The 15,612-nt window shown below is 45.9% G+C and overlaps 1 protein-coding gene across 1 annotated transcript in view; it reads right to left on the reverse strand.

Moving 5' to 3' along the window:
* Positions 1-15,612, reverse strand: part of LOC137570836 (saccharopine dehydrogenase-like oxidoreductase) — a 452,635-nt gene that overhangs the window by 354,086 nt on the left and 82,937 nt on the right. The window contains exon 3 of the mRNA XM_068279544.1: positions 6,901-6,981. Coding sequence (XP_068135645.1) covers positions 6,901-6,981 — 81 coding nt within the window. The remainder of the gene's footprint in view (positions 1-6,900; positions 6,982-15,612) is intronic.

The following is a 15,612-nucleotide window of genomic DNA, read 5'->3' on the forward strand; positions in this document are numbered from 1 at the left end:
TGCAGGCAGAGATGCTGTGTGTGGGGACTGACTTAGTCTTCGGTCGTGCAGTAGCCCTCCATGATCCATTCCTCATTAATTTTGATAAAGGTCAGGTACTGAACACTGTCGTGACTTAGGCGACTTCTCTTCTCAGTAACTATGCCTCCAGCTGCACTGAAGGTCCTTTCTGACAGGACGCTTGTGGCAGGGCCTAGAGAGAAGTTGTATGGCAAATTGGGACAGCTCTGGCCACAGGTCAAGCCTGCGCAACCAGTATTCCAAGGGTTCATCGTCGCTTTTCGCAGAGTCTACATCCACACTCAAGGCCAGGTAGTCGGCTACCTGCCGGTCCAGGCGTTGGTGGAGGGTGGATCCGGAAGGACTATGGCGAGGAGTTGGACTAAAGAATGTCCGCATGTCCGACATCACCCTGAGATCGCTGGAGCGGCCTGTCCTTGCCTGCGTGGACTTGGGAGGAGGCGGGTTACTGCCAGTGGTACCTTGATTGCGTTGTGCAGCCACATCACCCTTAAACGCATTGTAAAGCATCATCGACAGCTTGTTCTGCAAGTGCTGCATCCTTTCCGCCTTGTGTTGACTTGGTAACAGGTCCGCCACTTTGTGCCTGTACCGAGGGTCTAGTAGCGTGGCCACCCAGTACAGGTCATTCGTCTTAAGTTTTTTGATACGGGGGTCCCTCAACAGGCTGGACAACATGAAAGAGGACATCTGCACAAAGCTGGATGCAGACGTACTCTCCATCTCCTCTTGCTCTTCCTCAGTGACGGGATGCAACTCCTCTTCCTCCCCCCAGCCACGAACAATACCACGGGAACGTGGAGCAGCAGAAGCCCCCTGTGATGGCTGCCGCAGTTGTTTTTCTTCCGCCGCCTCTTCCTCCTCCACAGAAACACCTTCCTCATCATCACCATCATCAGAGTCTGACGCCTCTTCTTCCCCACACGACTCCTCTTCTTCCTCCTCCTCGTCCCCCCTCTGTGCTGCCGCAGGTGTTGTGGGAACATCGGGTTCAGGTGTAAATGGCTCCCATGACTCCTGCTGCCGTAACTCTTCTCGTTCACGCTCCTCCACAGCTGTATCCACCACTCTACGCACGGCACGCTCCAGGAAGTAGGCGTAGGGGATCAAGTCGCTGATGGTGCCCTCATCGCGACTCACCAGTTTGGTCACCTCCTCAAAGGGCTCCATGACCCTGTATGCATTTCGCATCAGTGTCCAGTTGTTGGGCCACAACATCCCCATCCTCCCAGATTGTGTCCTTGTACTGTAATGATACAGGTACTGGGTGACAGCTTTCTCCTGGTCTAGCAGGCGAGAGAACATCAGCAGGGTGGAATTCCAGCGAGTCGGGCTATCGCAAATCAGGCGTCTCACCGGCAAGTTGTTTCTACGCTGAATGTCCGCAAAGCGTGCCATGGCCTTGTAAGAGCGCCTGAAATGCCCACACAACTTCCTGGCCTGCTTCAGGACGTCCTCTAAGCCTGGGTACTTGGACACAAATCTTTGCACGACCAGATTCAGCACATGTGCCATGCAGGGTATGTGTGTCAGCTTTCCCAAATTCAACGCAGCAATGAGATTGCTGCCGTTGTCACACACCACGTTGCCGATCTCAAGCTTGTGTGGGGCCAGCCATTGCTCCACCTGTTTGTTAAGAGCAGCCAGGAGAGCTGCTCCAGTGTGACTCTCCGCTTTCAGGCAAGACATGTCTAACCCTGCGTGACACCATCGTACCTGGCATGCAGCATAGGCCCTGGGGTGCTGGGGCTGTGTAGCTGGAGAGGAGATCGCGGCACCAGCCAAGGAGGAGGAGGAGGATGATGACAGCGAAGCGGTGGTAGCAGGTGGAGAGGAGGTGGCTGGAGGCCTGCCTGCAAGCCGTGGAGGTGTGACAAGTCGGTCCGCTGCGCAGCCACGTACTCCCTGCTTGCTGCCATCGGTCACCAGGTTCACCCAATGGGCTGTGTATGTAATGTAGTGGCCCTGCCCGTGCTTGGCAGACCAGGCATCCGTGGTCAGGTGGACCCTTGACCCAACGCTGTGTGCCAGAGATGACACCACTTGCCTCTCAACTGCACGGTACAGTTTGGGTATGGCCTTTTGTGAAAAATAATTGCAGCCTGGTATCTTCCACTGCGGTGTACCAATGGCCACAAACTTACGGAAAGCCTCCGACTCCACCAGCTTGTATGGTAATAGCTGGCGAGCTAATAGTTCCGCCACGCCAGCTGTCAGACGCCGGGCAAGAGGGTGACTGGCAGACATTTGCTTCTTACGCTCAAATACTTCCTTCACGGACAGCTGGGTGCTGCTGTGGGCAGAGGAGAAGGAACCACTGAAGGGAAGAGGCAGTGTGGAGGAGGATGGCTGTGAAGGTGCAAGGGAGAAAGTGGATGAAGACGATGCACCTGAAGGAGGAAGAGGAGAAGGAGGGTGGTTTGTGTTTTGAGGGGTGCTGCTTTTCCTCAGGTGTTCTTGCCATAGCTGTTTGTGCCTTCTCTCCAGGTGCCTTCGTAAGGCACTTGTCCCTACGTGAGAGTTGGCCTTTCCACGGCTCAATTTTTGCTGGCAAAGACAACAGATGGCTTTGCTCCGATCTGAGACACACACGTGAAAAAATTTCCAAACCGCTGAACCCCCCTGGGGTGATGGCGCTACGGTGGCATCAGCAGCTGACGTTGAAGGGCATGTTGGCTGGCTGGCCATAGATGGTGATACATGGCGCCGGACACTGCCCCCAGCTGTTTCTGAGGACGAGCTCCCTCTGCTTCTATCATGGAGTCGTCTCCTCCTACTCCTCTCTGACTCCTCCTCTGAACTGTCCCCCTGGTCATCTCCTCTCCTGGGAACATATGTGGTATCCGTATAATCGTCATCATAATCCTCCTGGCCAGCTGCGCTTTCCTCAGACACCTCCTCAAGTGCACCAACTTAAGGTGGTCCACCATCATCCCCATACACACACGTTATGTCCATACTATCGCCACCTAACTCAGACGTATGAGGTGGTGTACCTGCACCTTCTTGTTGTTGTTGCAGTAGTGGCTGGGAATCAGTGATTTCACCACCACCACCAAATAACTCCTGCGAAGTGTCAAATGCAGCGGATGTGGTGCTTGTTGTAGCGCTGGTGGCTGCGGGAGATGAGGTGTTCTGTGTTAAATACTCAAGCACCTCCTCACGATTTTGGGAAGTGATGGCACGTGCCTTCTTCTGAACACTGTATTTTGGGGCAGGTCTGCACGAAATCACAGCAACACCACCTCGCACAGCCACAGACCTGCCGGTGCCTGGTGGCCTTCCTCTGGGTCTGCCTCTACCTCTTCCTCTACCTGGTTTGTCCATTTTGTCCATCTCGGAGGTATGCTAGCTATATGCAGTGAGGTGGGTTCTCACTCAACACAACAGGTAGTTTGATGCAGTGAGCTGGGTTCACTGAACACAATAGGTAGTTAGATGCAGTGAGCTGGGTTCACTGAACAGTAAAGGTACTTAAGATGCAGTGAGGTGGGTTCTCACTCAACACAACAGGTAGTTAGATGCAGTGAGGTGGCCAGGTGGGTTCTCACTCAACACAACCGGTAGTTAGATGCAGTGAGCTGGGTTCACTGAACAGTAAAGGTACTTAAGATGCAGTGAGGTGGGTTCTCACTCAACACAACAGGTAGTTAGATGCAGTGAGCTGGGTTCACTCAACACAACGCTAGGTATATGCAGTGATGAGGTGGGTTAAGTAAACACAACAGGTACTGGGTAGTTAGATGCAGTGAGCTGGGTTCACTGAACAGTAAAGGTACTTAAGATGCAGTGAGGTGGGTTCTAACTCAACACAACAGGTAGTAGTTAGATGCAGTGAGGTGGCCAGGTGGGTTCACACTCAACACAACAGGTAGTTAGATGCAGTGAGCTGGGTTCACTCAACACAACGCTAGGTATATGCAGTGATGAGGTGGGTTAAGTAAACACAACAGGTACTGGGTAGTTAGATGCAGTGAGCTGGGTTCACTGAACAGTAAAGGTACTTAAGATGCAGTGAGGTGGGTTCTCACTCAACACAACAGGTAGTTAGATGCAGTGAGCTGGGTTCACTCAACACAACGCTAGGTATTTGCAGTGATGAGGTGGGTTAAGTAAACACAACAGGTACTGGGTAGTTAGATGCAGTGAGCTGGGTTCACTGAACAGTAAAGGTACTTAAGATGCAGTGAGGTGGGTTCTCACTCAACACAACAGGTAGTTAGATGCAGTGAGGTGGCCAGGTGGGTTCTCACTCAAACAACAGGTAGTTAGATGCAGTGAGCTGGGTTCACTCAACACAACGCTAGGTATATGCAGTGATGAGGTGGGTTAGGTAAACACAACAGGTACTGGGTAGTTAGATGCAGTGAGCTGGGTTCACTGAACAGTAAAGGTACTTAAGATGTAGTGAGGTGGGTTCTCACTCAACACAACAGGTAGTTAGATGCAGTGAGCTGGGTTCACTCAACACAACGCTAGGTATTTGCAGTGATGAGGTGGGTTAAGTAAACACAACAGGTACTGGGTAGTTAGATGCAGTGAGCTGGGTTCACTGAACAGTAAAGGTACTTAAGATGCAGTGAGGTGGGTTCTCACTCAACACAACAGGTAGTTAGATGCAGTGAGGTGGCCAGGTGGGTTCTCACTCAACACAACAGGTAGTTAGATGCAGTGAGCTGGGTTCACTCAACACAATGCTAGATATATGCAGTGATGAGGTGGGTTAGGTAAACACAACAGGTACTGGGTAGTTAGATGCAGTGAGCTGGGTTCACTGAACAGTAAAGGTACTTAAGATGCAGTGAGGTGGGTTCTCACTCAACACAACAGGTAGTTATATGCAGTGAGCTGGGTTCACTCAACACAACGCTAGGTATATGCAGTGATGAGGTGGGTTAAGTAAACACAACAGGTACTGGGTAGTTAGATGCAGTGAGCTGGGTTCACTCAACACAAAGCTAGGTATTGCAGTGATGAGGTGGGTTAAGTAAACACAACAGGTACTGGGGTATATGCAGTACTGGGTAGTACAATGTGCAGCTCCCTGTCACACACACAGGTAGTCACTGAATGTGCTGGGCTGCTGGCAGTGGCACACACAATATCAATTAGCAAGGCTGTGCATGCAACAAAAGTGTCAGTTTGACACACAGAAAAAAAAAATGTACAGGATGAGCTCTGAAAAGAGCTGTTGCTGGGTGCTTTAGAAGCAATAATAATCAGTCAGGAGCAAGCAAAGCAGCCTAGAACCTAACTAATCTGTCCCTAGGAGAAAAAGTCTGCAGCAGCTGTCCCTTTCCTCTCTCTAGCAGGCACACAAGTGAGGCTAATGGCCGCCGGACCCTGACTTATATAAGGGGGGGTGGGGCTCCAGGGCTTAGTGTAGCCTAAATGGCTACAATGTGCCTGCTGACTGTGATGCAGAGGGTCAAAGTTGACCCTCATAGTGCATTATGGGGTGAATCGAACTTCCGCAAAAGTTTGCCTGGTGCAGGCGAACGCGAACCCCCTAAGTTCGCCTGGAACCGTTCGCTACATCTCTATTAATAATGGGAGAAAGGAAACAGTTTATCAATCGAAGAAATCTGATTGACTGTTTGTGGCCCTGCCCCCTTTTCGGAATTTGAACCTCACTCACTTAATGACTGACTGTAGCAGGTTTGAGTCCTCTGCCATCAACAATGTAAGAAGGGTAGCGGTTTAAATATTCCCCTTGAAAACCAATAGTTGAATTTTATTGACTTTTATTGTAGGCTCCACCCACTTTCCTGAATATTAATCCCAGTCATTCATTGACCAACTGTGCCAAGTTTGAGAACCCTGCAATTAACATTAGTAATAATCTAACAATAAAAATTAATTGCTGAAATCTGATTGGCTGTTTTATGCTCCACTCACTTTCCCCAATTTTTTGCCTCAGTCACCAAACGACAAAGTTGGCTTTATAACTGTCTGTCAGAATGGCAGCTTTTACATTTTTTGCATTGACATGAATGGAGGAAATATGATTGTCTGTTTCTGGTTCTACCCAAGTGTGCAGGGGGGTTGTGAGACCCCCAGAACTTTAACATTAAAGGAAGCCTGAGATATGTAAAAGAACTTTATTTATACTTACCTGGGGCTTCATCCAGGCCCTAGGAGGTGCGTGGGTTCCCTCTCCGGGCGCTCTGTTCTGCTGCTATTGCGCCTGGCAATATCACTGGCTGCACTCTTCTGCACATGAGTGGCTCAGCAGTGCACATGCCCCCTGTCATACTCCCACAGCAGGACACTGCGCAGAATGGTCCCGGGAGCGCAACAAGAGCATTCGCACAGTCGAGCCATGCATTTGCTGAAGAGCTCAACTGGCCGCGTCTGTCCAGATTACAAGGCAAGATAGCAGCTGAACGGAGTGGCCATAGAGGATGGTGAGGGACCCCAAGGACCTCATGGTGCTGGAGGAATACCATAAGTATAAATACAGCCCTTTTTACATCTCAGGTACACTTTAAAGGATATCCGAGGTGAATTAACTCAATTGGATTTATTTACCTGGTGGCTGGAGCTTCTTCTAGCCCATAGCAGTCCATCTGTCCCTCGGTGAAGCTCCGGTCTTCTATCAATTCCCATTCTCAGTAGGGATGGCTTATGCCTGCAGACCCACATCATCAGGAGCATACTGCACAGTATGCTTCTTATGACGTGAGCACGCATGGTGCGGGCGCACTTCTGAGCGTGCCAGCTGGAGTGGAGAGAAGAGGGACAGAGTGACCACTAGGGGCTGGAAGAAGCCCCAGGTCAGTAAAGCTAGTTTATTTAATTCGCCTTGGATATATTTTAAGACTATAAGAAACTATTTTATTATAACGTTATAACACTTTATTATAATATTACACTTACTTGTGCCTCTCCACTTATATCAATGAAGTGGGTACCATTTTCAACACAAGCTTTCACCACGGGCTCCCCAAAAAACCTGTACTGTAAAAAGCAAAAAAAAATAGAGAATATTTCATTTTATCAATAACAGAAGCATGTATCACTACTTACTGGTAAACTTGGCCTTGGGCACCAGTGGACATTTCAGCATGACAATGACCCAAAACACACCACAAAAGTAGTGAAAAAAATGGTTAGCAGACAACAACATTAACATTTTGGAGTGGCCCAGTCAGAGTCCTGACTGGAATCCAATTGAGAATCTGTGGAGGGAGCTAAAGATCAGGGTGATGGCAAGAAGACCCTCCAACCTGAAAGATTTGGAGCTCATTGCTAAAGATGAATGGGCAAAACACCTGTGTAGACATGCAAAAAGCAGGTCTGCAATTATAGGAAGCGTTTGATTGCTGTAATAGCCAATAAAGGCTTCTTTATTGATTATTGAGAAGGGTATGAATAATTTTGGACTGGACACCTTTTGCTCAAATGTAAATAAAAGCTGAGAAATGATTTTTTTTTCACAATAATGCATTTTGTACAATGTCTTATTATCTTTTGGGAGACACCTATGTCATTTCCCAACAAAAAATTACTTGCTGGTTGAACAAAAGTTACTTCAAGTCAAAATTTGCCAGGGGTATGAATAATTATGGCCAGCACTGTATAACTACAAAAGATGAGGATCAGTATAGGAACATGCTTTGCACCACAGTATGTGAGACTGTTCATGGATAAATTTGAAAACGATTTATTGTTGAACAAACCCCTCTCCTACTACCACTTCATCCATGATAACCTTGTCATCTGGACTGGAAGTGAAGAGCAGCTGTTCCATTTCCACAAAGAAATCATTAAGTTTCACCCCACCTTTAAACTAAAAGTGAGCCACTCCATCTCGCAAACACATTTTCTGAACACTAAGGATTTTCTCCCGGTCCTTCCACTACTACACGTACACTGGTGGCTGAATAGTGTCATGGTTAAGGGCACTGCCTAAGGCATAGGAGACATGGGTTCAAACCTTGTCTCTTTAGTAAGCCAGTTACTATTCAGTAAGGAGTTATTGGGCAAGACTCCCTAACACTGCTACTTGCCTACTGAGCGCTCCCTAGTGGCTGCCTCTCAAACGCTTTTCTCTAACTAGAGAAAATTGTTATGAAAATGTTGGAATTATTATTATAGTCAATAGTTAATCTTTTTGAAAAAGGGCACTACAAGGTACCTTAATATTTCTTTAAGTTGCTAGAGCAAGCAAAATGTTCTGTGAAAACATTAGTCCAGGTTTTCAAAAAGAAAAAGATTTGGTAGCGCTAAAAATACATTTTTAATAGAAATATGCAGTTAAAAATGCTACAATTTTGGCTTAGGTATCAAATCTTACAATGCCAATCGTAAAATATGCTTGCTATATTCCTAATGCACAGAATCACACATCCCAAATACATACACACATGGAGTTCCTCCTCTTAGAAAAACAGAACATTTTCCTATTTCAAAAAAAGGGGAAAGCGTGGTGCGTGTTATTGTTCCAAGCAGAAAACAGTGGATCCTGTTAGTAGTCAATTAGTATAAGATAGCGACTCCTTCCTTAAAAAGTTTGCACAAATCTGCATGTGTATGCTCCACACTGAGGTCTTATTTCCTAGCACATCAAAATAGCAGAAGCAGTCATGTGGTGATGTTAAAGAGGAACTGCAGTGAAAATAACATAATGAAAAAAGTGCTTAGATTTTACAATAATTATTTATACATGATTTAGTTAAAGTTTGCCCATTGTAAAATCTTTCCTCTCCCTGATGTACATTGACATTTCTCACATGGCAACATCTTTACTGCTGACAAGTGATGTCTGTGGAAAGAGATGATGCATTTTGGGCAGTTGGAAACAGCTGTTATTTCCCACAATGCAACAAGGCTCCCACAGTGTGATGTCAGCACCCTGGTGCTGACATCACACTGAGGGAGGCATTTCACCAAAATATCAGCCATACAGAGCCCCCTGATGATCCGTTTGAGAAAAGGAAAAGATTTTTCACGGGAAAGGGTGTATCAGCTACTGACTGGGATGAAGTTCAACCCTTGGTTATGGTTTCTCTTTAAGTTATTCCCAGTACTGTGATAATAATCTATATAAATGGAAAGCTCCGGCAAGTAGTCTTATACTCACAAGTCGCGGTTAATAAGATTTACTCTGCAGAAGGATCGAAGATCGGTGTTGCGGTTATAATTACAGGATTTGCTGGTTGCATAAACACGGCTTGCAGGCTCACAAGCTATGCAGCAAGACAGCGTGTCTCGGCCCGGGCCTGAACTCACGCTGTGGCTCGTCTTGCCGCTGATACCAGCACTCAGTTCCAGTGGCGTAGCAGCTCCCTGCCAGCTGCCACCCCCCCCCCCCCTCCAACTGACATCAGCACATATCAGGTGTCAACAGTGTCTATGCGTTTCTGTAGCAATGGCTACGTTCATCAGGACCATTACTATTTAGTTATTATCTGCTATCCTATCCAGGATGAACATTAGCTTAATATGGTCTCGGACCCTTTTACTGTATCATCACAGTTAGAATGTTCTCCAAAGCAGATAGAAGCAGCACCCAAATGACCAGATGTCTTAAAGGGCGCCACGTACCAGACCTGTGTACCAACAGCAGAGGCACTTTAGCCTGTTCTGATGCTGTCTGCTCCTTTTGTATTTTGCCTGATAAGGTGGGCGTGAGATCCATGAAACGCGTTGCAACGATTTTATTGGAGTATGAAATAAATGGTTATTTTACACCAAAACTGACCTATCGTGTCTTCTGTGGGGAGGTATGTCCACCACCACCTCACCCCATTTGATGTTTTTTAACTAAATTTTATTCTCATCTGACGCCTCTGTTCTACCTAATACTGTGTACCAACAGGTAGAGAGTGCCTGAACGGTTCACCCGGCGGGTAGTCCGCTTGGATATCAGCTACTCGCGCCCATGGACACATAGCGCGTTTGACCCGCCTCCTATACCTCGTCATTGGCAAACTTTGACCCTCTACATCACAGTCAGCAGACACATGGCAGCGAATCAGTCTGCACTCACCCATGGACCCCCGCCCCCCTGTAAAAATGCCGCAGCGTCGGCCATGTTCTCACTCTGCTGATCTTGCTATAGTGAGAGGAAGGGAGATACATTTGGAGATAGGGAAAGCATTAGTTAGGCTGTTGTTAGCTTGCTCCTCGCTCAATGTTGTTGCTGAAAGCACCCCACAAAAAGCTCTTTTGAGAGCTAATATTCTTCTGATCTGGTGTGTGCGTGTGTGTGTGTGTGTGTGTGTGTGTGTGTGTGTGTGTGTGTGTGTGTGTGTGTGTGTGTGTGTGTGTGTGTGTTTGACCACAGGCATAGATACAGCCCTGTCACAGCTGGGCCTAGTTGCTGACTATACTGTGCCAGGCCCAGCACACTCTGTATTACCATTGCATATCTTTTCACTGCATTTGTGATTTAACTTACTAAAGCATAGCTGTCTTTGTGGGTGACACTGCATAGATAGAGCCCACAGACAGTTGCCAGCCAGGCCAGCTGGGATTTGTAGTTCCACACTGGCAGCACACTGTATCACAATACCATTGCATATCTTTTCACTGCATTTGTGATTTACTTACTTTACTTACTAAAGCATAGCTGTGTTTGTGGGTGACACTGCATACAGCCCACAGAGAGGCAGGGACAGTTAGCTAGGCTGTTATTTATTGCTAAAACTACCCCAAAACGTGTGTGTGTGTGTGTGTGTCTGGCCACAGTCATTGCCGGGCCTTGCAGTTCTACTATTGTCTTCTATCTATTACAAGCAAGCACACTGTCTATCATCATAAGCTGTGCTTAGCTTCCAACTGTATCTGTTATTGATATCTGTGTGGGTTACACACTGCATACAGGCCACCGTCAGTTGCTGGCCCTTGCAGTTCTACTATATTCTTCTAACTATTGCAAGCAAGCCAACACACTGTCTATTATAAGCAGTGCTTAGCTTGCAACTGTATTTGTGATTGAAAGTACTATATAGGAAGTCTGTGTGTGTGTGTGTTAAAGTACACAGCCCAGTGATACACTCACACACACACAGCTGCTATGTATTTGACACTGATTGCATGCCTCTTTGTGATTACACACACGGTCTTCCACTATTGAATATTGTTAGTAGTACTGCATATCCCCAATATGGGAAAAATGACAGGGAGAGGCAGGCCACACCGCAGGTATTTTCGAGGTCATGCTGATGTGATTTTGTGCGTCCCTCGACCAAAGTACAGTGTTCAGAAGGCACGCACCCGCCTCAACCCCCAAAATTCTGAGGATGTACTTAACTGGCTTAAAGGGAACCTAAACTGAGATTGATATGGATGTTTCATTTTAAACAATATCAGTTGCCTGTCAGTCCTGCTGAACCCTTTGGTTGCAGTAAAGGCTAAATCACAGACCTGAAACAACCATGCAGCTAATTCAGTCTGACTTCAGTCAGAGCACCTGATCTGCATGCTTGTTCAGGGGCTGTGGCTGAAAATATTAGAGACATAGGATCAGCAGGAGAGTCAGGCAACTGGTATTATTTTAAAAGGAAACTTCCATATCCTTCTCAGTTTAGGTTTCCTTTAAACAGTGCACCACATCTTCTACTGCTTCCGCTCAGAACCTCCGTGACGAACCGTCCTCCTCCTGCTCAGCTTCTGGTTTCACACAAAAACTTAACACTACTACCACTAGCAACCCAGCTGCTCCACTTGATGTGTCAGAGGAGTTATTCACACATGATGCATAGTGATACACTTTCGGTCATCCAGCCTACACACCCTTCAACGTTTGCTGTAGCGACCACCCGAATGCCGACATTCCAAAGCTCACCAATGTGGCATTTTTTTTGTTTGTGTGCCTCTGATAAAAGTAGAGTCGTGGGAAGCCCAACACCCAACTAGGGACAACTGCTTTGCGAAGGCACCTGATCGCAAAACACAAACACCAATTGTTTGCACACATTGATAAATGCAGCACACAAATATAATAACGTTAGAAATAATTTTTGATGAATTTGACAAACATGCTTTAAGAAAAACGAAAGAAAATAATAGGTAGTACAATGAGCCAGTCTGCCTGTTACCATCATAAAGTTCTATAATTAACTTCCCATTCCATCTAGGCCTCTGGTACATGTGACATCATGACGCTACGCTGGTCCATTTACTTGAGCATAACGCACTAACTTAATTTATTATATTTTGTAAATGACATTGTCCCCACACAGCATCTCTGCCTGCAGGCCGCTTGACTGCCTTCTTTGCCACCACCAACAGGGTCCAGGACTCCAGGTGGATTCCTAAATTTTTAAGGCCGCTGCTAGCAGCGGCCGCCGGCCGCTAACAACAAGAATAATAATTTTTCTGGTGTGTGTACATGCCTAATTTTTCTGGCTGCACTGCGGCTGCAACAACAAAATAAAAGGCATGTACATGTGTCAATTCCCCTTAGTGATCCACCATATGGGCTAGAAAACCACCATTGCCTGCATTCTTGTCAACGTGAGCAGCAGTACGGCCATCACTACTACACAAACAGCTGTTTGCGGTGGTGCCGTTGAGTTAAAAAATGAGTTTGGTCTGTCAGTGTGAAGCAGTACACTACTTACACTACCTGATCCATGTATACACACACAAGATGTTTTAAAGCACTTTATGCCTTCAGTTTAGGAATGCAATGCCATTTCTGCCCTGTGACAAATGCTCCGGACGTGGAGCAGTACAGATTGGTGTTGATCCTTTTCTGCACTTCGATGACAATTATGCGAGGGGAATCATTTTCAAAAGTACCAAAGCAGGTCTGTAACTGCGGGATCTCATAATTCTGAACTGTGCTGAGCTGTCCATCTAACACTCCATGATCTCTGTACACCACAATCTTCTCTGGCAGTGCTTCTAAGTAGCAACGAATACCTAGTGGAACTAGTGGAGAGAGATGCCATAAGGTACAGCTTCCATCCATAGTATCCAGAACTTAAGTGGAAGCTAGCTTAAATGCTAGAAAAGCAGTAGTGGGTACCTAGAGGAACTAGTGAAGAGAGATGCCATAAGGTACAGCTTCCATCCATCCATCCATACTATCCTGATGTGGAAGCTAGCTTAAATGCTACTAACAAGTAGCAGCGGTACCTAGTGGAACTAGTGGAGAGAGATGCCACAAGGTACAGCTTCCATCCATCCATAATATCCTGGTGTGAAAGCTGAAATGCTACTAACAAGTAGCAGCGGGTACCTAGTGGAACTAGTGGAGAGAGATGCCACAAGGTACAGCTTCCATCCATCCATAATATCCTGGTGTGAAAGCTGAAATGCTACTAACAAGTAGCAGCGGGTACCTAGTGGAACTAGTGGAGAGAGATGCCACAAGGTACAGCTTCCATCCATCCATAATATCCTGGTGTGAAAGCTGAAATGCTACTAACAAGTAGCAGCGGTACCTAGTGGAACTAGTGGAGAGAGATGCCACAAGGTACAGCTTCCATCCATCCATAATATCCTGGTGTGAAAGCTGAAATGCTACTAACAAGTAGCAGCGGGTACCTAGTGGAACTAGGGGAGAGAGATGCCATAAGGTACAGCTTCCATCCATCCATCCATACTATCCTGATGTGGAAGCTAGCGAAAATGCTACTAAGTAGCAGCGGGTACCTAGTGGAACTAGTGGAGAGAGATGCCATAAGGTACAGCTTCCATCCATCCATAATATCCTAGTGTGGAAGCTGAAATGCTACTAAATAGCAGTGGGTCATCAGAATGAAATTATGCTGGCCACTATTTAAGCCTTTCACTGTCTGAACGGGAAAAGTGCATGATTTACCTTGTAGTACTTCTGGACGGCCATCACTACACAAACATTGCTGCTGAGAGGACTTACAGTGTATGTCCTGGGAGTGTCAACTAATGACAACCCTTTGTGGCGGTGCGTTAAACAGTGAGTTTGGTATATTAGTGTGAAGCAGTACACTACTTACACCACCTGATCCATGTCTACACATGAAGATGTTTTAAAGCACTTTAGGCCTCTAATTTAGGAATGCAATTTGATTTCTGCCCTTTAGGGATTATAACCCTGCTCTGCGTCAAATCTGTAATTTTCCCAGGGACGTTTGGCATGTATCCCACTCTGCCATGCCCCCCTCCAGGTGTTAGACCACTTGAAACATCTTTTCCATCACTTTTGTGGCCAGAAACAGTGTTTGTAGTTTTTAAAGTTCGCCTGCCCATTGAACTCTATTGCAGTTTGCCTGAGTTCGCTGGTTTGCAGACTTTTGTGTAAGTTCGCGTCCACGGTCCGCAAACCCAAAATCTGAGGTTCGAGCCATCTCTACCAAAAGGTTCAAATGTCAAAAATCCAGCACCACTCTGTAAAAATGCTCTTTTTTTTACATTTTTACATGTATCAAAGTTAAAACAGGAATAAGTAAAAATGCTTGCCCTTTTTTACACCACACGGCCTAATCAACACAATATATATATATATATTTATATATGTATATATATATATATATATATATATATGTACAGGTCCTTCTAAAAAAATTAGCATATTGTGATAAAGTTCATTATTTTCTGTAATGTACTGATACACATTAGACTTTCATATTTTTTAGATTCATTAAACACAACTGAAGTAGTTCAAGCTTTTTATTGTTTTAATATTGATGATTTTGGCATACAGCTTATGAAAACCCAAGTTTCCTATCTCAAAAAATTAGCATATTTCATCCGACCAATAAAAGAAAAGTGTTTTTAATATAAAAAAAAGTCAACCTTCAAATGTAACGATCGGTGTAACACAGAGAGGATCTGATTATTGGTGATCTGCAGTATCACCAAAAATCCAGATATATACCCGATTATTGATCATCTGCAGTATCACCGATAATCAGATATATTACTAACCTCTGGACACCTGAGAGATATGAGTGTTTGGTGCAACAGTAATACTTTGAGTACAATACCAGGAGGACAAAGACAAGGCAGAAAGGAATACTGCTAGAGTAAGAACCTTCCAGTAGCCTGAGACTCTCCCACAGGGAGGAGTCAGACTGGGAGAGGGAAGGACCAGAGCGTGAGTGACACCTAAAGGATGATGTCACTGACTGATCTGTGAACTATCTCTTAACTGGGGAGATAGTTCTCAAGGTCGGACAAGCCAGGTCGGTAACACACGGACATACAAAGTACAAAGACAGGAGGCTGATTTGGTAATTCTAAGGCAAGCAGGGTTTGGCAACAGAGTATCAGATATAGCGAAGTACCAAATCAGTGAACAGAAGAGTGGCCAGGAAAGCATTAAGTCATAACAGATAATAAACAATGCCTAGTTTTGGGTGTGAGCTCCGTGATCATCAACACCCTGGAACTAGTCTGAGGTATAACAGGATAATAACGCAAGTCCCTAATCTTGGGTGTGAGGTCCTTGATCATCAACACCCTGGAACTAGTCTGAGGTATAGCAGAATGATAACGCAAGTCCCTAATCTTGGGTGTGAGGTCCTTGATCATCAACACCCTGGAACTAGTCTGAAGTATAACAGAATGATAACACAGATTCCTAATCTAATTGTGTGAGGTCCTTGATCATCAACACCCTGGAACTAGTCTGAAGTATAACAGAATGATAAC

The sequence above is a fragment of the Hyperolius riggenbachi genome, chromosome 4 (genome assembly GCF_040937935.1).
Source record: "Hyperolius riggenbachi isolate aHypRig1 chromosome 4, aHypRig1.pri, whole genome shotgun sequence".
NCBI lineage: Eukaryota > Metazoa > Chordata > Amphibia > Anura > Hyperoliidae > Hyperolius > Hyperolius riggenbachi.